The sequence below is a fragment of the Microtus pennsylvanicus genome, chromosome 11 (genome assembly GCF_037038515.1).
Source record: "Microtus pennsylvanicus isolate mMicPen1 chromosome 11, mMicPen1.hap1, whole genome shotgun sequence".
NCBI lineage: Eukaryota > Metazoa > Chordata > Mammalia > Rodentia > Cricetidae > Microtus > Microtus pennsylvanicus.
The window spans coordinates 47,017,329-47,041,444 of record NC_134589.1 but is presented as its reverse complement, the minus strand read 5'-3'; the positions used below and the strand labels follow the sequence as shown (position 1 = coordinate 47,041,444).

The 24,116-nt window shown below is 47.0% G+C and overlaps 1 protein-coding gene across 10 annotated transcripts in view; it reads right to left on the bottom strand.

Annotated features, from left to right (window-relative positions):
* The window catches only part of Rap1gap2 (RAP1 GTPase activating protein 2), a 233,374-nt gene that overhangs the window by 23,980 nt on the left and 185,278 nt on the right, over positions 1-24,116 (bottom strand). For all 10 annotated transcript variants that reach the window (XM_075991704.1, XM_075991705.1, XM_075991712.1 and 7 more), the window contains 6 exons: positions 18,730-18,808; positions 17,950-18,003; positions 15,288-15,371; positions 8,799-8,899; positions 7,015-7,144; positions 4,947-5,102 (listed from right to left, as the gene is read on the bottom strand). In XM_075991704.1, coding sequence (XP_075847819.1) covers positions 4,947-5,102; positions 7,015-7,144; positions 8,799-8,899; positions 15,288-15,371; positions 17,950-18,003; positions 18,730-18,808 — 604 coding nt within the window. The remainder of the gene's footprint in view (positions 1-4,946; positions 5,103-7,014; positions 7,145-8,798; positions 8,900-15,287; positions 15,372-17,949; positions 18,004-18,729; positions 18,809-24,116) is intronic.

The window sequence follows — 24,116 nt, the reverse complement described above, 5'->3', positions numbered from 1 at the left end:
AGGTTTGCCCCCACTGTAGTGACCCCCAAACCTGTTCATATATCAAACTCACTTTGGGTGTTTAAAAAGTAAATACTGGGCCAGGGAGATGGTGCCACAGGTTAAAAAAAAAAATCCTGCCACACAAGCCTTAAGGTCTCCAGAAGAGAATTGACTCCCAAAAGTTGTATCTGTGGTTCTCCCAACACATCACACACACACACACTCACACACACACACCAGCAACAATTACTGTAACAACAATAAATAATTCAATTTTGGGGAAAATGCAAATACAGGTTGCAAGGACAAGAGCTTGGGGCTCTTGGGAGCTTTGACACAGTCAGGGGACCCAGGTCTGGAGCCTGGCTCTACAGAGTCAGTCAGTCTGGCTGAAGCTTGAGCACAGATACCAAAGGCATTGACTGAGAATGAGGATGTGGGCAGTCAGGCTCCAGCCATTTGCTGTGAGACCGGCTGTAAGAACATCCGAGGACTTTGCATAAGGGTGATCCTGGAAGCAGGCAGCTTCCACTCACCTCCTCTCTGCATGCAACTATCTTGGTCTTACCTGCTGTCGGCCCCTAAGGCTACAGGGCTCTGGGGAGGCTGCCCTATCCCTTCCCTAGCAGTGGCTGACGTGAAGGCCCTGGCATGCTGCCAACCGCTCTGGCCTGTGAAGTAGGGCAGATGCAATAGTCTGCCAGACTGGGTGAGCAGGCAGTCTGGGGCCCAGCCAAAATAAGGCCCTGCCAGGTCCGGGGGGGGAAAGAAGCAGAGCCTCGGTCAATGGGGCATTCTTCCTACAAGCTCAAGGCTGTCGGCATGGCCCAAACTGAGGTACTCAGAGTCAAGAAATGGTTTGTGTTCACTGACAAGATTTTGGCTGAGCCCCAGGTGCCAGGCATAGCCCCCCCCCTCCATCCACCTACCATGCACCGGTGGCCCAAGTCTAGTGTTCCATCTTGGAGCAAGAATTTGGCTGCCTACCGTGGGTATCTGGGACACTTGGGACAAAGCACAGAGGCTGGCCCAGCTGTTTCCCTGGGCCCCTCCCCCTCGGGCCTGCATTAAAGTAGTCTGTGCTGACAGAGTAAGGGGCTCAGATGTGCCCTGAAGTCCACGGGTCAGCAGGGGCAGGATCCAAGTCCTTTCTGGTAATGTCCATCCATCGCCCATCCTCATCCCAGCTCCTCCTCTGCACTCAGTCTTACCAGGCAGCTAGGCCTTTGTCACCCCCTCCTCTCAGCTCGCTTCAGAAAGCAGAAGCACTGAATTTACCTTCCTGTATCTAAAGCGGGCATGGGCTGGGAGAAAGCAGGGCAGGTCACTGGGGGAAGCATCTTTGAAGCTAGAAGGAGCTCAGTATGGGGACAACCAGAAGCCTATGGGAACTGAGAGCATAAGGCCTGGAGACCCAACAGTGTCCAGGTATGGCCTGCCAACCAGAAGACAGGCAGGGTTGTTCAGAGAAGCCATGATGGTCAGGGAAGCAGCTGCCTGCTTCACAGAAGAGTCTTGGAACCTCGGCAGAACTTCTGGAGTGGGGTGGAGTGGCCCCTGGGGGTAGGATGGGGGAATCCCATTGATTGCCAAGCTGGTATCCCTTTCCAATCTAGAGTGATGGGAACTAAACTCCTACCTGGAAAGTAATTCAGTCACAGTTCATGCACACTCATGGAGCCAGCTTCTCACCTGCCCCAAAGGCTCCTGGGAAGACTTCCAATTCCAGGCTCCCTGACTCAGTGTCCTCAGCAGCAATCAGTCTCAATCTCGTCCCTATGAGCAGGCTAGTGGGACTTGTTAGGCTTCAAGACTATTCCAGGGCTAGTGAGATGGCTCTTCGGGTAAAGGCACTTGCTGCTAGACCCAACAACCTGGGTTCGAGCCCCAGGGCCACATTGTGGATGGAGAGAACCGACTCCTGTAAGTCGGCCTCTGATTTCCATATGCACACACACACACACACACAGACACACACACAGACACACACACGCACACACATACACACACACACGCACGCACACACATGCACACACACATGCACACTCACACACATGCACACTCACACACGCATGCACACTCACACACAAATGAATGTAGAAATTGACTGCCGTAATGCAGAGCCTGGCAGAGTGGGAACCACCATTACTCAGGTTTTTTGTCTTTACTTATCCAACCAGACAACATGTACAAAAGGGCACCTTAAATACAGAGCTCCCCAATGCACCTGGCAGACCACATCTCTGCTTCCACAAGTGGCCGGGGCTAGAAGACTCCCCGAGGTTATATAATCCAACTTCCCGGTTTTGCAATGATAGAAATAGAGGCCCAGAGATGACAATCACACAGGCACAAAGAGACAGAGCAGAGGCAGAGATCCCAGGCTGCTGTGCCACTCTGTCTGGGGTCCCTCCCTCCTTTACTCTTCTTCCTTGTTTCTTGTCTTCCTCCTGTAGGGTTCAGCTAAAGCCCAGTGTCACCCAGTCCTCCTCACAGTTTGAGTCACCCATGGTGCTTCTGCGGGGAGGGGGGAACTGGGTGAGCAGCACTCTGGAGAGCACCATGGAAGATACAGGCATGGGTTACGAATCCAAGCCTTCCTCAGTAGGAGCAGGGTGGCTCTTATGCTGCCCTGACTGAACTGCACTCACTGGCTCCTCTGTCCCTTGCCTGGGGTCAGCAAAGCCGGTTCTGCCTTGTTTCCCAGTGTTCCCAGCACACAGAAGGCACAGAAGAAGAAACCCGGTGTCTAGCAGTGACAGTAAACTGAATGCCCATTTCAGTCAAAGCAGGCTAGATTGTTCTGTGTCAGAGGGACACACACAGCCACACACATACAAAAAGCTCATGGACCTCAACAGGAGAGGTGTGCTTGTCATAAACTTGTTAGAGGAGGGGGATGTGTTTCTGCAGAGGGGAGCATGTACGTATGTGCATATGGGGGTAGGGTGTGCGTGGAGGTCAAAGGACATTTGGGGAGTAGGACTCCTCACAGGTAGTGAGTGGGTCCCAGTGATCAAACCTGGGTCACCAGACTTGTGTAGTAAGCACCTTTACCCACTGAGCCATCTACATGTGCTTATTATTACTGTTATTTTGTTGTTATTGTTGTTGTTTGGTCTTTGTTTGTTTAGCAACGGGTTCTCTGGAGCCCTGGATGTCCTGGAATTCATGCTGGACTCAAACTCTCAGCGATCCACCTGCCTCGGCCTCCCAAGAACGGGAATTAAAGGTGTGTGACTGGTCCTACCGTATCTTTTAAGACAGGGTCTCTCACTGAAACTTTATTTAGCTGAACTGGCTGACCTGAGAGATCTTCCTGTGTCTGCCACTCCAGTGCTGGAATTACAGATGCAACCAGCTTCCTATATGGGTGTTCAGGATCTGAACTCGGGTCCTTGTGCTTGGACAGCAAGCACTTTACTGACAGCCACGTCCCCAGCCCGAGAGTTCTTTCTTTCTTTCTCTTTCTCTCTCTCTCTCTCACTCTCTCTTTCCTTTTGCTTTTTATACGTCTCATACTTGGTTTTAAAAGTTGACAAGACTTTTGCACTTACTACATGTGGTTCTAAATTGACAAAGCAGAGGAATCACCATTGTGAAGGCATTGAAGATGGCTAAGCCACAGCAAGCCTCGGAAAGCCGAGAGGGCCTGGGTTAGTATCTAGTACACATTCCCAGCCTCAGTTCTCCCATTTGCAATGGCATGTGCATTTCTCCTTCTGCTTAAGATGCTGATACCCAGCATTCTGTGATGTAGGGAACACTCTGGGAATCTGAGCTCTGGTCTCTCTTCCCAGGAAACAAAGAAAAGCAGAAACTCGCCACTTGGTGACCACCTAGCCCTCACCCTAAAGTTTCTGACTCAGCCTATCTCCCATGGATCCCAGACCCCTCAAACCAATGGAACACAGAGATGTGCTGCCCTGGTTAGGAAAAAGCAGGGAGGTGAAGAAGCGGCCAGTGAGGAGCAAGGGAACTTTCTCTCCGGTGTGTCCTGTCTCTCCGATGCTGAGGGCTGGGAGCCAGAACAGTCTAAGGCATTCCACACACCACCTCCCATTACAGCAAGTGGCCCTTCCTTCTCTCTTTTCTTTAATTAACATGTATTGATTATATTTATTAATGGAGTTTAGTGTATGATTTCCTCACATGCATACAATATGCACTGACTAAATCCAACTTTCTTTAATCCACCTTGCTTCCCACACCCTCCTCATCCTCTTTTTATTTTTTACAGGGTCTTTGTTGACCAGGCTAGCTTGGAACTCTCATGCCCCGGGACCCTGCCCCCACATCTGCTGGGATCTGGGGATTATAGGCATGTATCCTCACCAGTGGCTAGTGTGACATTTCTAGTGTTCATGGATCTTAGAAAGAAAAACTAAAAGTCCCCCAGTCAGGAGCATCACCAAGGTCTTGCATTCTCATAGAAATCTTCCAGTTAAAGCCATTCATTTGCTCACGTTATCCAGATGCAGGGGCCAGGGTCTGTGAGTCCCCTCTAGCCTTTGTCTTCCCATTGTCCCTCTTTCTCTCCCCTTTCCTGGCCATCCTCTCCTCTTCCTCAGACTTCCTCTAGCAAATGCTATCACCACATCCAAAGCTCAGCACTCGGGGCTTCTGGACCACTGAGTGAGAAGCTGAAGAGCTAGAGGAAGGATGCAGGAGATGATCGTGGAAGATGCTTTCCACCAAAGGCCAGGCTCCAATCTCAGAAGCCCATGGGGATTGCAACCATGGGGAGTGCAATACTTTTAAGACCTGGTGTCTTTCCTGAAACTTGCTCTGTAGCTTAGGCTGGCCTCAAACTCAAAGGTCCACCTGCATCTGCCTCCTAAGTGCTGGGATTAAAGCATGCCCAGTTAAGACCTAGTGTCTTTTGCTGTCGCTGAGCCCACCATGCCTAGGGATGTACCTGGGCTCATGACTGATATCCCCCCCACATGAGGCTTTTTCCTTACCTTGTAGGATGGCGTCTCTGTGCCTGGGCTCTCAGCCTGAACAACAATGTAGGCATGTAAGAAGTTTGAAGCAATCATATCTGGGACAAACGGTGTGTTTTCTTCTTGGAAGATGATGGCCACAATGTCATTCCCAATGTGCCGCTTTCTCTGCAACTACACAGAAAGTATTTTGTTGTTACAAGAGAGTTAGGAACCTCCCTAAACAGAAGAGTTTAGCAGCAAATCCCTCTTTCTTCCAGCTTTCACAAACCCTGAGCTCTGAGGTCCAGCTCTTTGGGGAGCTGCTTCTCTCAATCTGTGGGTACGACCAAGAGGGAAAGGGAGGAAGATGGCCATGTTGTTAGGTAACAGCTGGCCTGCCTGAGTGTAACTAAACTCAACAGCATACAGAGCCTGGACCGAGGACCATGGAGAGAATGTAGGAATGTCAGGCCAGTCATAATTGATCTAGAAGAAACACAAACATAGGAGAAGCCACCTGAACCCACTAACCAAGCTGCCAGCCAAGGGTAATGCAGCTGCTCTCTGGCAGAAAGTGCCTGGCAGCTTTAGGAGCAGAGAGCAGGTGGCAGCAGAGGGCATCCTGAAAAACACGGGCAAGATTGGCGAGGGAATGCGGACAGAAGAGGCAGGGCACAGAGCCCTCCACCAGAGGTGAGGGCACTCCGAGAAACGCAGGTCAATCGACTAGGGGAGACCGAGAGGACAGAACCCAACAGTGCCAGGCACTCTGCCATGTGATCTGGGTTACAAGCCCCTACTATGTGCCTGGGACTGCGAATGCTGTTCGCATGAATGATTACAAATGTTAAGGTTTTCCTTTACCTAGGCCCTGCCAGTCAACGTCTGTGGTCCTTTACTAAATGCACACTCAAAGTGGAACTTGTGCTCAGCTCTTTCAAATAGGGTTTCTCATTCACAGAGTGTCTGCTCTGAACATTGTACTGGGTGTCTTTATGCAAACTGTCTCGCTTATTACACACACACACACACACACACACACACACACACACCTCTAGCGCCCATTTCTTAAGAGGAAAGAACTGTCTTTGATTTGGTTCCTGCCAAGAGCCAAGCTCTGCAGCACACCCAGGCTGAAATGACGCTGAGGTAATGAGCCTCAGACTAGGGCAGTAGGTGAGGGAGGCTGAAAGAAAACAGGGACCAAAGGTGAGGCTCCCAGGGAAAACCCACTTTGGCTACACAGGAATCACACACCCACTTGTCTCTAGAACATTCAGTTATTATTTGGGAGCCAAATCATAATTTGCTTGCCAATTTCTTTTATTCCCAAGAAACCATGCACAGTGTTTATGACTTTGCATCCCCACTCCCTTCCCAGTGCCCTAGGCAGAAACAAACAGGTCAGAGCTTGGGGGACACCCTTCTGTGTTCTCTGAAATAGGAAGGAGGAAAGAAGTGGGATAAGGTGATCAAGGTCACAACAGCCAGAATCAGCTGCAAGAGCCAACCCCTCCAGAAAGATGTGCAGCTCAAAGCAGCTGCCCTGGAGCAAGCTGACAAATGCTGGGGTCACAGGTCTCACAGAGTCCCCAGGCTAGGGACAGGCAAGGAGGCTGCGAGGATTCTCCTACAAACCTCATACTCACAGGGCAGCAAAGAGCAGAAAGGCTGAGTGGCCAGGACAGAAGTTCCCCAAGAAGCAGGCATACACCAGCTGTGGCTCACAGGAGCCAGCTGTTCGGCAACCCACAGAACCCTCTAACACAGACGCCACTACACATGTTCTGAAGCCGCGAGGCCACCAACGGGCTGAGAGTCACGTGCTTTCGGCTTGCTCTCCCAGCTTCCGACTCCCATCGGCAGAGCGGCCGGGCGGCCTTTGCCAGCCAGCACTGTTTGCTTTGCTCCTAGCTCAACCCTTCATTGACTTCCTGGTGCTAGCTTCTACTTTCGGTGCTAGAGACATAGTCCAGGACCTCCTGCATGCTAGGAGCTCCACGGAGTCTCAAGGAAGTGTTTTAACAGGCCACCCCAGGCTGCAGTGTCCCATCTGTCAAGTGGAAGCGACCTGCAGCTTGGCCCTGTCTTCTGTCCTGGTTACCTGCTGAGTATCACCATCCGTGAAGGGCAGCTTGGTAGAGACATGGAACATGATCTCTCGATCCCGAAAAGTGGTGTATACCGATTCCACCCCTGTCTGTCCGTGGGTCACATCCAGGCCGCCTCGGAAACTGGCATTAAAAAAAGGCAAGAGCAGAATGAGGAATGAGATGGAGCTGTGTCATGGTGCCACTAAGGACAGGTAGCAAACAAGTAGGTGAGAAGACATGGAAGTGCTGGGCCAATGAGGGTATAAGGTAGGAAGGTGTGCAGATTGGATCTTCTGCGCAGCTAGCCAAGTGTCCTACCATCAACCACCTATCTGAGAGACGGAGGCGGACCTGGTGGCTGGGACCTGGTGGCTACATGTTAGCAACCCTAGCACGTTAAAGGTCAAAGCAGGAGTTTGAGGCCAGCCTGGACTATAGAGTGAGATTTTGACTTACAACAGAATCAAATTAACTAACTAATTTAAGCAAAGCCTCTACCTCAAGCCTTGGTTATGTACCCTCCACATGGCTGTTCAAGTGAGGAGGCCACCAGCCATTCATAACCCCACACAGATGCCTGACCTAGCTCCCCAAGGCCCCTGGTCAGGAGCCAGGACAGTCAGTCTCTCTACTGGATGTGGGTGAATTCATGCGAGACTTGGGGCCTGACGAAGGACAGCTGATGAGCTTTGAACAGTCAGCTTCTGTAGAGACAAACACATGATGCTCCCTGCACATCTGTAACATCCCAGGAAGGAGACATTGGGAAAGGACTGATGACCTTCTAGGAGCCAGCTCTTCTCCCTTCACAGAAATATGGCTGCCAGCCTGGGACCACAGTCTTCAGCAACCAGAAGGAAAAAACAAAAAAACAGATACACCTCAGGCCTTTTCGGGTTCCAAACCTGCTTTGTCTGCATTATCTGTTTTAATCCCCTGTGACCTTGTGGGTTGTTACTAAGTTCACGTTTATCTCCCTTTTTACAGATAAGGAACTGGACTGTTCTCCTGGTAAAGTCACTGGTCCAACCTCTTAGGGCTTGTGAGCGTGGGAGGCAGGAGTCTAACTCTGTTGTGACTGACTCCAGACTCCAGGCAATAGTAGTGACTGCAAAGTGAGGAGAAGATAGAGCGAGGGGTGCAGGGAGGAGAAAGAAGCAGAGGAAGAAAGCAATTATCAACCGCCTAGGACAACTGGACTAATGCTTTTCACAGGATGTCAGGTGCTTGTTTTGGCCCCTGGACTAAATGTGAGGACTCTCAGCCATATGCCAGTCACTCAGTTGGACAGGTCTGAAATATTCCCAAATGTCACCTTTTCTGAGGAAAATCAAGGGCCAGGGTTTTCCAAACAACAGTCCCAATAATCTAGGGACTGGACACTGCTGCATGGATTTCTGCCAAGAGGGTTATTACGTTCGCGTGAAGTCTTAATTATCTGTTCTTCGCATGTTGTCCAAATTGGGTCGCTTCCTTAGAAACAGCACAGGGTTCTCTTTCTCCTGCCAGGTAAGTGGTAGGGAAGGTGGATTCCTTTCACCGTCAGTGTGAGCCAAATGTAATTAGGAAGGCAGACCGCAGCAGGAGCCACCTCATGATGCTGCCCAGACCACTGCCTCTCAGCCAACCTGTCACTCTAGATTATCCCTGGGACCACTGAGTCTTCAGGAATGCAGGCACGTGAGCAAAGGATCGAAGCTGGAAAAGCCCCATGCTCCCTCAGGACAGAACTGTCTGCCCTGGCCCTCACCACGGGCCCCACCCATGAATGAAGTCAGCCTCAGACAAAACTCACCCTTTGAAGTCCTGCAATGTGATGGTGTCCCCTAGGAGATTCAAAAACTCCTTGAAAGCTGGGCTCTCCTCGTTGTTCCCAAACAGCTCTTCCTCCAGGGTCTGGAAGAAACACGGGGGCCGGGGAAGGAATGGGAAGAAGCCACTGAGTGTGAAGCGAAAGGGCTGTCCAAACCCAGGGTTCCTTTCTCCTCTTCCCTGTTGTCCACTGGCCCTCAGAGACAGGTTAATGGAGGAACACTGCAGAGCTGGGTGCTGGCCCTGGGGAAGGAGGTCTTGGGATCCAAGAGCTCAGAGCAAAGAGCTTTCAGACTTAACACCCAAACTATGACTCAAAGTACAGGACTGGTTTCAAAGTGAAAGACCTCTAAAGAAGGGTTCGGCGTGGCGGCTCACTCCTTTAATCCTTGCACTCAGAAGGCAGAGGCAGACAAAAGTCTGTGAATTCGAGGCCAGGGTGTGTCTACAGAGCAAATTCTAGGCTAGCTGGGCTACACAGTGAGAACCTGTCTCATAACAAAAACTCTACAGTAATAATAATAAAAAAAGACCCTACTTCATAATCACTAGGATGGGTCTGCTGATGAGTGACAAGAACAAGTGTGGGGGAGGTTACGGAGACCTCGGAACACTTGCTCACTGTTGACAGGAATGTGAACAGGGCAGAGACTCTGGCAACAGCCTGCCAGCCTCAGAAGGCTAACTACCAAGCAATTCCACCCCTAGGTATACACCTAAGAGACAACAAAATGCATGAACACACGCACACACATGCACACACACACACACACAAAAACTTGTACATGGATGTCAACAGCAGTACTGTGCATAACCCACAAGTGGGAACACCCAGATTATCTCTCAAGCAACCAATAGATTGTTTTTATCTGGTATAGACATTCAGTGGAACATTACTTGACCTAAATAAGGAACAGATAGACCATGTTACATCATAGATGAACCCTGAAAACATTTAGCTAAGTGAAAGAAACCAATCAAAAATGTCACATATATTTCTCCATTTCTCAAAGGTCCAGAACAGACCAACTCACAGAACTGAAGGCAGACTACTTTGAGACAGATTTGAGACAGAGTCTCACGATGTAGCCGAGGCTGGTCTTGAATTGGATATCCTCCAGGAGCTAAAGGGGCAGAGGAGTGACTTCCATGGATGCAGGTTTTATTTGGAGAGTGATGAGCATATTTTGGAACAAGATCCTTATTGCTGTGCCACTGCGATCACACCTCAAGCCACCCGTGGAGCCGTAATTCTTACTATTGTGAAGTGCACGGTGTGAGAACTATAGATTAGTAAAGCTGTAATAAAAACTTAGCAGTAAGAAAAATTAGAAAACGGTCAAGTCATAGACACTTCACCTAAGTGGACACACAGATAGCGAGTAAGCACATGAAAAAAAATGATGTTTTAAAAAATGAGGTTCAGCTTCATTAGCCGACAGGGAAATGCAAACTAGAACCACAATGAGGTGCACCACGCATGTGTCAGAAGGGCTAAATTAAAAGTCAGCAGCACCGAATCCGGCTCAGACACAGAAAAGCTGGATCACTCACACTGAAGGGGAAACAATCGCTTCAGAAAATGGTCTGGCACATGCAATTCGCCATACGAGCGGCAATTACTCTGCTAGGCAGGTATCCAGAGAAATAAAAACACAGGTTCTTAACCCCAAATCCTACACAAAAGTGTGCATAGCAGTTCCGCTCATGAGTCTCCAGAGCTGGAAACGACCCTGATGCCGGAGAGTGTGAATGGCTAAGCACGGGCAGCCAGACCATGGAATACTACTCAGCCTAAGCCAGGTGACATGATGACACAAGCCATGGGGACACACACCTGTAATCCCAGCACTCAGGGAGGTACCAAGTTCAAGACCAGCCTGGGCTATTTTGAGAGAATCTCTCTCAAAATAATGAAAGGAAAGAAGGAAAGGAGGAGGGAAACAGAAAAAGGGGGAGAAGGAAGGAATAGAGGGAGAGAGGGGGAAACAAGAAGAAACGAAACAAACCAGTGGCACACTTGAGACGTTGGACAATCTGCTGAGCAGAGAGCAACCCTGAAGGTTTTACTAAAATATTAATAACTCATAAAGATATGATGCCGTATCAGGTGGTGCTATCACAGTGGGAAACAAAGATGGGAAAGCAGATAAACAGTTGCCAATGTTTGGAACTAGAAGGAAGGGCAGAGGCAGGGGGAGAGAGGTGGGACTATAAAAGGAAAATGTAGGGAACCAAACGGTGAGAATCTGCTTCTTGACTATGGATTAAACAACACAGAACAACACACACACACACTCTCTCACACACACACGCACACACCAAATACAAATAAATCCTTGTGAGGGACCTAGAAGGCTCAGCAGGTAGGGGCACTTGCTGTCATCCCTGACGACCTGAGTTCAATTCCTGGATCCACACAGTGTAAAGAACTGACCCCTGAAAGCTCTCCTCTGACCTCTAAATGCATGTGGACAGACAGACAGACAGATAGGTGTTTTTAAGTCCGTGTGAACTGGGGAAACTGGAGTAATATTTCCATTATGTCAGCAATCCTGGTTGTGACACAGCACTGTAGTTTGAGACCTGACCTCTAGGGAAACTGGGTAAAAGCATCAGACCTTTCTCTGCTATTTCCTCCTATGCAAAACTAAGAAGATTAATAACTACTAAAGAAAGCAAAACTGAAAGTAAGAATAAGCTCTCTACTCTCTAAGTAGTGACAGACTTAAGTCACTGACAAGTCCTACCTAATCCATGTGCTCTGCCCACGGAGGCAGGATCCATGAACACCTGCGGCTACACATAAGACATTCCAATTCGCCAGTCTATTCAAGGCCAAAGTCTCCACCAGACAGCTCCCTAGGCCCCCCATGCCAGCTAAGGGTAGAACTCAGGGCTTTCCTCACACCCCACTAACGCTCTACTACTGGGCTTGACACCCCCAGCCTGTTTTACAATAAATAAGATCAGACCTCAGGTTCTACGCTTTCACAAGGCGACATAATCTAACTCATCTCAACAACTTCATTTTGCTTTTTAATAGTATTTCTCGGTAATCTCAGCAAGCAGAAGGTTGTGACAGAAGAAAAATGAGTTCCAAGCCCGAATGGGCTACATAGCAAGTTCAATATCAGCCTGAACTACAGCCTCAAAAGCAAAACAAAATAAATCAAATACACATTTGCACACATACTCATGCACTCTCGGGCACGCATGGACACACACACACACAGACACACACAAAACTGCCTTCACTTCATAGCAAGAGACAGTGAGAAGGGCTTTCCAGTTAGAGTAGTGTGGTATAATTTCCTTTCAAAATAAAAGCCTCAAGGGTCTGGGGGCATGGTAAAACACTTGCTTAGCATGTGTAAGGCCCTGGACTTGATCCCCAGCACCACAAAAATAAAGAAATAAATAATAGATACACTTAAGTTTTAAAACATTGTTAGGGAAAGAGTAGTTAATAGTGTCAAACACTGTGATGCAGACCCTGAGGGAGGCCCACCAGCAGGTGAACACTGCTGTTCAACAGGAAGCAGCTAACGCTTGCCCAGGTGGTCAAGACTGGCCCACTTCCTGTTTTCATAAATAAAGTTTTATCGGAACACTGCCAGCGCAACTCATTTACTTATGTGTCTGAGGCTGCTTCTACATGCACAGTAGAGTGGACGTGGCGGTCCCGAGGGCTCTGAAGTCCAAACAGTCTACTACCCTCCAGTTTACAGAGTGTACTAACCCTGATCTTCAGCAAGCCAAGAAGACCTTGTCACTACAGGCTGTGTGGGAAGGTAGCTGCTTCCAGGAAAGCTACATCTCCAATAGGAAACAACCCAGTGTGCCTTCTGGGGCTGGCACTGCTCTCCCGGGATTCACACTCAGCATGGCTATCATGATTGTCTTTGTTTTTGTACAGCCCTTGAGCTTGACCATACGCTCAGGGAGGAGGCCTTAGTCATCATTATCACCCACAGTGCTCAGCACAGAACATGACAAACAGGACAGTTGGGTGAGGCTTATTTTTATCCAAAGACCAGTTTAGAGCATTTATGCAACAAATGTTCGTATTAAATGTCCCCCAGCTGTAGGTTTGCAAAGCAACAATCTGCCTGGCTTTTTTTTTTTTTTAATTTTCCTAGCTTCTCCCCTGCAGCAGCAGCACTGGGTACATAAATAAAACACGGCTCCTTCCTTCTCAGAGGTAGATAGTTAATATTCAATAATTACAACTTTGCTGGAACATTGAATTATAATCACCTTGTAAAGTATGTTTTGGTAAATTTCACAAGCAAAGAGCTTTAATTACAGGGGTGATAGTAGCCAAGATATATGAAATAAAGGCGTTAATATGTGAAAGTCATTATAGTGGCAACCTGAATCCTCTCCCTTGAATTATGAGATGCATCCATGCTGGACTTTGTAACTCTTCACCCAATTAGTGCTTTGAAGCAGACCTGTGCCTTTTGTGGTCTAATGTCTTCAGACAAAGAAACCATCTAACCAACAAAGAAATCAACTAACCAAGAAAGAGATGGCCATGAAAAAAAAAAAACACAGAACATCAATGACCTGCAATTAGCAAAGCCAAATTTCGTATTCACTCATTAATCACATACCAATAGACTCTTACACACATATAAATTCATAAAGTGTGTTTGTATGCGTGTGTGTGTGGTGTGTGTGCCTGTGTGTGTCCCCAACACCATGCTGGATAGTGGATACAAAAGAGAAATGAGCTTGGAATCTCCTCACAGAACCTGGATGAGGAGACACCAGTGCCTTCGGCTGACCATCCTGCTTGGGACATTAGCAATGTTCATTGTAGAAAACAGGTTTAACAACCTGCTTTCCCAGCAAGGGAACACAAGTTTTGCTCTAATTTCCATGGTGTAAATATTTCCAACAAGGCTGATTTCAACCTACCAACATGACATCACTGGGCTCCAACACCCCAATGAATGAGGAGAAAAGGCTCATTTCCCAATGGAAAAAGGTGGGAGAAGAGTAGCCTAGGCTAACCCATTCCCTCTCTCTTGTTTGTGTTTTTCTGTGGTTCATAGCCCCCAGATAAATAGAAGCTGAAGGAGCAAGGAAGAATTTAGACTTTACTGTGTGAGAACTAAACCATTCTCTATAAGACTTGCAGACCTTATTGCAAAGTTGTCTTCCTTGAACATTCACCTACCTCCAATCCAATTTATGTTTTGAATGTGACAACTGTATTCAGAGCATTTAATAGCCACAGAGATATTTACATATCCATAGCTATGAACACAGTATTTACAACAGCCAGGAAATGAAACCAGCAAAGTTGTCTATCAAAAGATGAACAGGCGAATACCACACAATGGGATTTTATGCAACCATGAAGAAAACTGAAATTTTGACATTTTCAGGAAAATGGATACAACTGAAAATAATTGTGTTAAGTAAAATAAGCCAGACTCAGAAAGACAAATGTCGCGTATGTGGCCCCGAACTTAAAAACTTCTGTGTATCTGCCAGGCATGGTGATGCACACCCTTAATCCCAGCACCAAGGAAGAAGAGTCAAGCAGATCTCTGAATTCAAGGCCAGTATGATCTATGTAGTAAATTCCAGGCCAGCCAAGGCTGCCTAGTAAAACCATGTCTCAAAACTCAAAAGAAAAAAAAATCAAACAAAAAATTTATGTGTATGTGTGTACTCACATGTGTGCATGGTGTGTGTGTGTGTTTGTGATCATGAAAGATGAAGAGATTAAAATGGAGACAGGAAACAGAGTGGGTAGTGGAGAATGTGTAACAAAAAAGCTGACTGGAAGGTGAAAGGGAACCTGCTGAATTCCAGGAGGAAAACAGTAGGGGACAGAAACAAAGGAGAACAAGGTATAATGACACAGAGATGAAGATGCCAAGAGTAGCTTAGTATGCTAGGCTAAAATAAAAAATACATTAAATGTTCTAATTGAAAAGAAAGAGAAGGGGCTGGAGAGATGACTCCGTGATTAAGAGCACTTGCTGTTCTTGCAGAGGACCTGGATTTAGTTCCTCACAGCCACATCGATGGTTCACATCTGATTCCAGTTCCTGGAAATCCAACTCCCTCTTCTGGACCCCATGGGCTCCTATATACACGTGTGTACGTACCCACACAACACACACACATATACACATAATTAAAAAACAAAGCAGATCTTTAAAAAGACAAAAAGAGCCTAACTCAGGACCCCTGCTCTTGGGGTGAAGAAACAATAAAAAGTTATAAACAAGAGGCTATGGTGACCAACGTAAACCATGGTGTTTACCATAAACAATAGGTTACAGTGACCAACCAACGTGAAACATGTGCTTATCATAAACAAGAGGGTACGGTGACCAATGTGAATCGTGGTGCTTACCATGAACTAGAGGCTATGGTGACCAATGTGAACCATGGTGTTTACCATAAACAAAAAACTACAGTGACCAACATGAACTATGGTGCTTACCTGCCTGGCTTTTTGATAAATGACCCCAAATTTGAAAGTGTTGTTGACATCGTGCTCATCATAGGACACAATCATCTGAGAGGCCTAAAAAATGTGGAAAGGGAAAAATCAAGACTGACATCAACAGGAGGCAAGGGAAAGATAAGTCCACTTTGTCGGAGAGTGGGCCCAGACAGGAGACAGCTACACACGCAGAGGAGGAGAAGCAAAGAACTGGCCTATGCCAGGAAGCTGCTCTAAGGCCCACTCTGGCTCCCAGCACCTGGGCTTCCCCAGCGGTAGCCAAACCTCCCATTCTGATAACATCCAGATGTACCAGCCACAGCTGGGACATAAGGAATTCACTTTGCCCCACGGTTTTATTTGTAATATATATATATAGTCGCTGGGCAGTGGTGGCACATGCCTTTAATCCCAGCACTCGGGGGGCAGAGGCAGGTGGATCTCTGTGAGTTCAAGGCCAGCCTGGTCTACAAGAGCTAGTTCCAGGACAGGAACCAAAAGCTACAGAGAAACCCTGTCTCGAAAATCAAAAAAAAAATAAATTAAATAAATTAAAAAAATAAAGTCAACCCTTTCCCCAGACAAATGGTCAGCAAGGAAGGCTCTGCTCGAATTCAGATTCTTTTCAGAAATGTAAGTTTGAGTCATTGCTCCTGCCCAGATGTCAACCCATAAGTTGGACGCACTCCAGGAAGATGCGCAAAGGTGGGGAAAAAAAAGCCTGGCCATAGGCTCTAGTTACGCTTCCATTTTGCCTCACAAAATTGGTATGTGAATTACTTAAGAAATACTTAAGTCTGATTCTGAATCAGTGCTTTGAACCATGTAGTTCTTAGTGACCAGTCAGCCTCGCTATGTGTCAGCTCGATCAAAGGCCGATGTGGAATTTCAGAGACTCAACAAGACAAGGCAATACAGTGGTGAGCACAGAGCAGCTGCTGCTGCCATCATCACCTATGGAACCCTCCGGAAACATCAGAACTGAACCAGCTTATGAGAAAGAGAAGATTACCTGAGGGCTTCTGGGAAACCTCTACGACACAAAGGAGGGATTGGCCATGTGCTGTGCTAGAGGAAGAACCCAGCTTGGCTGGGCTGATATACGTGGCCATTAACAGGCTGCCATTGCACTTTACCTCTGCGAAGGCCTTGGCTGTCTGAGGAAAGGGGCGCTCCCTAGCTCTCCCAGTGAGAGCCCTGCTGGCCACCCCATATGTTGCCCTCCATGGCTGCCTCGGTGAGTTAAAGGGGAGAACAGGTACCCTGCAGGGGAAAGGCTGGTCACAGAGACCTTCCATGGAACATGTAACTCTACACATGTGAAAACACACACTTCTCATCCAGATCCACATCTCAGCCGGACCTCAGTGGGCCTCAGACAGACAGCATGAAGTAGAGCTGTTCTTCCATTCCCACCAGGCCCTTCGGGCTTCCCAAGGCAAACCTGTGAATGAGCACCCTGCAGCCTCTTGATGGATATGGCTGTGGCAAGAACTGCCAAACCCAAGTTCAGCTAGGCCTTTTTGATGGGGTTTTACTGGTTATTAAACCTCACTAATTCAGCTTTGATTACAAAGGTAGGTCAGTCTGAATGATGCAGAACGTTCTCTGGAGTGCAGCACATTGCTGGTGTCTACAGACAATAAAACAACTCCAAAGAGGCATCCGAGAGAAGGGCTCTATGCAGCTGAGGACTGCGCCACCAGCTCACCCCCACAGACACACATATGCTTCTACCGCTGTGCCCAGTGGTAGCCATCTAGGACATTCGAGGGTGTTCCGATTGTCGAAGCAGGGTGAAGGTCTTGCTTCCCTGCCAGAAACCTCGTCTCCTGATTCCTGGTCATTAGAGCTGAGACTTGGGGGATGGACAGAACTCACCCCGCAAGCTTCAGCTGCAGCGGGATTGGCCACAGCAGAAGCCATAGAGGAAGCGCATCTCTGCTTCCATTTCCTCCCCGAGCCTCTGCTGGCTTATGAAGCAGCACTCCGTACACGGGGTCTTTTCCTATGGGCAATTTCAAGCAATTCTCCACTGTGGGTGATTTAAGCACTGCTGTAATTGCTGTTGACTGCATTTGTTGGTGTATTTTGTTATTATTGCTTTTCCCCGTGCACATCCCTGTACTAGAACTGGGGTCAAGATGAGGCTGGTTGTAAGAGAGCCAATATCAGAGAACTGCCAGTTTATTAACTAAGGCCAGCAAGGCTTAGAGGACCTCAGAGCTGCAGTAACATGGGCAACGGAGAGCCAAGGTGTGGCCTCTTATTTCCTAGTGCATTTCCGAGTTCTGCACCCCATGCCTCCATGATGTCGGGGTGGATCTGACTGGCTGGTGAAAAGAGAATCTGCCCAATCCCAACCCTGGTCTCAGAGAAGTACAGCTGGGGAGAGGCAGAAACACCTCCCCATCAACCTTCACAGCAGGGACCTACTCAGTGGGTTGGAAGCCCAGGTATGACTGAGGTTGGTTCCCAGGGTACCAGTTTGTGGAGGGCTAAGTGAGAAAATAGGAAGACATAGAAGATCACCATAGCGACCCCACATGGCCTCTCCATGATGCAAGGAGCTCCCCCATGGAGCCCCACATGTACAGATCCAAGCCAAGCTGCAGAGCCATGGACAACAACTAGTCCACAGGGACACAAGGGTCCTCACCTTGGGATACAGGACAGGATTGAATTTCAGCCCCACTGCATCATCACAGAAAGCCTGTGAAAGAAACACATGGGTCAAAAACTATGTCTATAACGTACAAACAGGTTCCTCTGCCCACAGACAGAAAGCATCATGGGAGCACCAGGCACAGCGGGTCAAATTCTGCTGTTCACTAATGTGGCCCCAGGACACTCTGGGGTCCTAGGGTTTTGTAATAAATGAAAGGGAAGCAAAAAAATGAAGTCTAAGAAACATTTCCATTCTGACTAGAAGACAATACCAAGAAGCCATCACTCCCCAACTCCAACAAAAGGCACAATTCTTCTGGCATTCCTGTATTCAGAGTGAACATATTCTATGTATTCGGAGTGAGGGTCCCACTCAGCCCGGTGACTCCACCGTGTTGATTCCATTCCCAAGTACCCCCATCACTCATGCAGTGAGTGGCATGAGCCTCAACTGCCCCGACTGCCCCTTCCTCAGGTCAGGGCTGGATCTGGATCACCCTCAGCCCAGCCCCCACCCCTCAGTGAAAGCACCAATGGCCACCACCGTCCTCCTCTGACACACTAGCCATGGTCAAGCCTGCCTTCCAACTTCTCCTGTCTCCTGAATGGAGCAGCCTGAGATGCAAGGATGAGCTGGAGGGAGGGAGGAAGACAGAGGCAGCTGCTAAGCCACCTCCCTCCATCGAGGCAAAGAGCAGAGCCTGCAACCCCACCCCAGAACCAGCCCTGGGCAGACAGAAAAAGCCACCTTCCCTTAATGTTCATGTTTTACCTTGGCGATCTGCGGGACGCTGGGCAACTTGCTCAGTCCAGCCAAGGGGATCCGCTCGTGCACTGTCTTCAGTTTGGACCTGGGCACAGATAAGGGCACGATGAGGGGAGCCATGAAAGACAGTCAGGGGATAAAGTGGCTGCGGTCACACCAGGCAGGGTCCTCGGTTCATTTCCATCTCCCTGGAAACAGATCTGCCTTCCCAGCCAGCCTTAGGGATAGGGACACCACACTAAAGGTGAGAAAACGGGCTCCTTCCTGTGTTCCCCAGGGGTGGTAGATACCTAGGGATCACACCTGAACGCAATTAAGTTGCATCTTTCAAGGTCACAATTATTTTTTGGTTTGTAGATTCTGTTTGTTTTTTGTTGTTTTTTCTTTCTTTCTTTTTTTGTTTGGTTTTTATTCTCCCAGATAACTGGGCCCAGCTTCTGGATATATTTACATTTTGATATGCAAATGAACCTTTATGAAAGATAATCTAATATTTGAAAATCTGGATTTACTCAAAATATAAGTGGGATGGAATCTGCTTGGGAAAGGGAGTCAACATAAGACTCTAAATTTAGCCTGTTCCCTGATTCATTTAGCACATTATCAAAGCGCTGAATTTCACGGAACACTTTCCGCGTCTGCTTAGATCATCATAGGATTTTTAATCCGTTGACCTCGTGGGTTGTTTCATTCCACGGGTGAAACGCTGAGTGTTTGTGATATATGATTTTTTTAATATTCTGCTGAGTTTAATTGGCTGTTGTTTATTTAGATCATCACTTCTATGCTCCAAAACAACGCTGGCCTCTTTTTTCCTTCACGCACCTCCCTTGCCAAGTTTCCATAACAAGGTATTATTCCAACCAAGCAAAATCACAGCCTATTTCCTATCTTCTGAGATGATGTGTGTGATACATGGATTTTTTTCCCCTTTTTTTTGGTTCACTAAAGGTTTGCTGTAGTGTATGTATGACATCTCTGGCCCAGCTATCCTTTATAAGAGGCCCCCTTACCGTTCTTTAATGGTAAACATGTAAGTTTTCTATGAGTCATTTTCCATAATTTAAGTTTTTCTACCCAAGCACCGATGGCATGCATTGCTATGATGTTGTTTTTATGATCCCGGGCTCCATTATTAGCAGCTGCGCCCTCCAGCATAGAAGTAACCGTGGCCGGTTCATAGGCCCGTTTTCTGCTTCATCCAGCAGTGCTGAGGCTAGACCCAGGCTCTCCCGACTCAGCCACCTTCACCCCATCACCCACCTGCATCCTTCCCACATTCTGTTCCTAGCTGAGGCTTCCCCGCCGTAGGCTTTTCACCTTGTCCACGTACACTCCCACGTCGCATGCCTGTCCTCATCCTTACTTCTCTTTTCCTGGCTTATCAACCTGCACGTTTACTCGTTCGGCCTGTCTTCTCTTTCACAGACACATCTGCAGCTCTGCATCTGTGTGTGAGCGCCACTTTAACCGCATCCCACACACTTCGATAGGTAGTGTTTTTATTGCCATCTTGTTCTAAATATTTTGTCAGCTCTTTCGTGGTTTCCTTTTCTGCCCACGGGTTATTTAAAGGGGCCTTAGGAAAAACGCTTTCCAAATACAAGATTATTTTCCTCTCAAGTACTTTATTGTTGGTTGATAAATTAATTGTCATATTCAGGGAGCATAATCTATATGGCATTATTTTAAATTTCCTAATAATACACAGACCTTTCTCTTCTCTTTTTCGCAATCCAGGATGTATTTCTTTTTCTTTTGTTGAGAGAAAAGATACAAGGTTGAATCTGTTTACTGTACTGTTCAAATACTTTATAGGCCTCACAATTATCTTCTATTATAGCATTGTTTTCTGAGACTCTCCCACTAAACTGAAGGTTTTGTCTACTCCTCCCTAAAACTTTGTCAGTTCTTGCTTTGAGTTTTTTTTGTTGCTGTTTTGTTTCCTTGCAGGAGACTGAGCCCATGGTTTTGCACATGCCAGGCAAAGGCAAAGCTCATAAAGCTGCATTCACAGTGCCAGTTCACGCTTCCTAAACCCAAGACCACCTTACCAGTACTCGTCCATGACCATTGGCCCTCAGTGGTGTGTCCTCTTTACCTTTTTTTCTAATATTTATTTTTGTATGTGTGGATATTTGTTCTGTCTGTATGTCTGTGTACCACATGCATGCCTGGTGCCCACAGAGTCCAGAAGAGGGTGTCAGAACCCCTTAAACTCAAGTAACAGATGGTTATGAGCTGCCGTGTGGGTGCTGGGAATCAAACCTGGGTCCTCTTAAGTGCTAAGCCATCTCTCCAGCCTCCAGTCCTCTTCACTACGAAGTAGGCTACTCTATCTTGAAGAAATTTAAAACAAAGCAACAAAGAAGAGTAAGTCAGCGAAGAGCTGAAATCATTCCTTTGTTACTGACAAAGACCAGGTGAGAACACACATTTCTGTGTGACCATGAAACAAATCTAGACAAACTTCAGAAACTACCTACAGCTCAGGGACTGTGAGGCACGGGCAAGAACCCTCCTGTGGGGACCGCGCTACGGAATACTCCACAAGGGGAGAAGGGACATAGCTAAACATAAGTTCTTGCTCCAGAACACAGATACAAGAAACAGGGATGAGAACCAGGGGCACTGCAGAGCAGTGTTCCACCCACACAGTGGAAAACACTGGGAAGAAACACTCCCGGGAGATAATGGCGTGTTCCTTTATGTCTATGCTTTTCCAGTGAGCTTCTACATGGTCTTGTTTGCACACTGCTATGCTGGCTTTCTTAGTCATTATTGGCCTCCTGCGTCTTTATCCCTTCCCTCATTCTAAACCTTTCCATGCCGTGTTTTCTTTCTTTTTTTGTTTGTTTTTTTGTTTGTTTTGTTTTGTTTTGTTTTGTTGTTTTGGGTTTTTTTTTTGTTTTGTTTTTCGAGACAGGGTTTCTCTGTGTAGCTTTGGATCCTGTCCTGGAACTCGCTCTATAGACCAGGCTGACTTTAAACTCACAGAGCTCCACCTTCCTCTGCCTCCCGAGTGCTGGGATTAAAGGTGTGCACCACCACCACCATCCGGCTCTGTGTTTTTGTTTTCTTAATAATGTCTCCTATAACAAATTAAAGTTGCATTTTAATCAAATCTGGTTTCCTAATATTTTAACAGCTAGCTTAGTCTATTATATTTATTGCAACCACTGTGTTTGGAATCACTCCGAGCCTGTCAATTTCTAATTTTTGTGGGTTATTTTCTTTCCCTCCTCTCCAGCATTCCACTGAATGAAGTCCTGGGTGTTTGAGTTTTTGTTTGTTTAATTTGTTCATAATTCTTTATTCTGTTTATCCCTCCATATCCTGCATCTCGCGGTACACATGTTTACAATTTTCCTAGAAACCTCTGGAACTCTGTTACATGCTTTACCCACTGACTTCTGCCCTTCTGTCAGCCATGCTATTTTTGTTAAAAATAAATATAACTGCAACCTTCCTTTGAAACGTGCCAAGAATAATACCCCATCAGCATTTGAACTTGTCAAGACTATTTACCTATTTCTTGTTACTTTTTTAGTGGGGACCCTTTTGTGATTCTCTTCTGACTAAAGTGTATCCTCCGGTAAGTCTTCCAGGGATACTCTGAGAGGCACACCACTCTCTCTGTTTCTAACGTTCTGGAAACAGTTTAATTTTATCTTTAGCAGCTTCTCTGGGTACAGAACTGTAGGTTAAAGTAGCTCTTCTTGTTCGCTCTGACAGCATTTTAAAGAGAGCATCCCAGTGTCCAACAACTATTGTGACTGGAGGGAAATCTGCTCCCAGCCGAGCTGTCACCACCTCAAAGACTGTCCTTAACCTCAACTAGCCTTACCTTAATTTAAGCTTCGATTTCTGCTCCTTCGTTTAAACATGTCTACCAGTGTTTTGGCTCTGAAATCAGAAGCCACAGTATGTTTGCGAGCCTTCTCCAACTCTCACCGGCTCCCAGCTCTTACTCCCGGGGAACTGTTCACTAGTGAGCCTCTTTGCTGCTCAGAGGCCTCCCAGGCTGCTGTCCACACACCTTATCTTCTTCTTCTTACACTTAATCTCTTATCTGCACCGTGTTCTGAATGGATTCCTTGGGACCATCTCCCAGATCGCTCTCTGAAAAGTCTAGATTGTATCCCGTGTGTTAAGTTTACGTCAACAACTATTTTTCATTCTTATAATTCTAATTGCTCTCTTTATATCCCCACCTGCTCCTGATTCGATTCTCTGAACAGCAATGTCTGACCCTTGAGAGATGCTCTTCATTCTTCATCTTTCTTTAAGCTTTTAATGACCGTGTTTAAGTCATTCTAAAGCAAGCCATTATTTGCATTTCATCAGCAGCGACCCCCTCTCCCATTTGTTGACATTTTGGCTGTCTCTTAATGTCACTTTTTCCCATGTGTTTGGAACTTTCCACCCACTTTTCTCTATTCTCAGTACAAGCCACGTTGGTTTAGCTTCCATCATGGCTGCCGGGATGTACAGCCTGGGGGAGCCATTCACTTTATACAGTCGGTTGGCCTGGATCATCACCTGTGCTGCCCTGGCTCGGCTCAGCAGCCTCCTGACCCACTTCCTGCTGTGGCTTTGCCTTCGCTCCAAGCTGCGTTCTTCATTCTGTCCAGGCAATTCATTCTACACACCTGATCATGAGACACTCCCTTCTGTAACCTCCCCCCCCCCCAATTACTCTGGAGATTTGAAAAAAATCCAAACTTCAAAAACTACTTCTCTAGAACAATCTTTTGATCATACACCTGTTCAGATCATACACATCTCTCGCGGGCTTTGAACCCTATCAGCAGCTAGCTTTGCAGCACCCTGAACAGTCTGTAAGGAGGCATGCCCATAGGAAGGAGATAAGTAGGGCTGAGAGGGACAGAAGAACTGAGAGTAGGCGCTGAAGGTGAAGTTCAATGGTAGAGTACTTGCCTGGCATGCAGGCCATGGGGCTAATCCCAGCACTCCGGCACATACGGAGTGCCAATTAAACAAACACCGATGAGTAATGCCTTTCTCACAATAACTATTCTTTACATTGCTAAATAATTCCTTCTTCACTATCATAAGTATGCTTCATGTTCTATGTGGATCTGAGTTTCTCCGGCTGATTCCTTGCTTAAAGCATTCTTCTGTATCTGTAAATATTGGACGCTATTGTTTTCGTTTTCTTTTTTATGAATTGGCATTTCATTTGCCTGTTTTTTATTAAAGACCTTCCAAGCATTAACAAGTTAACTGAGAAGGCTTGCATATTTTTTTACTTTCTTGAACAGTTTAAGTAACATAAATCTGTTCCCTTAGAGTTTAAAATATCTACCTGTAAGATCTTCGAGAGCCAGAAACATTTGGAGAGAGAGTTCTTGGAGAACTTTTCTAATTTA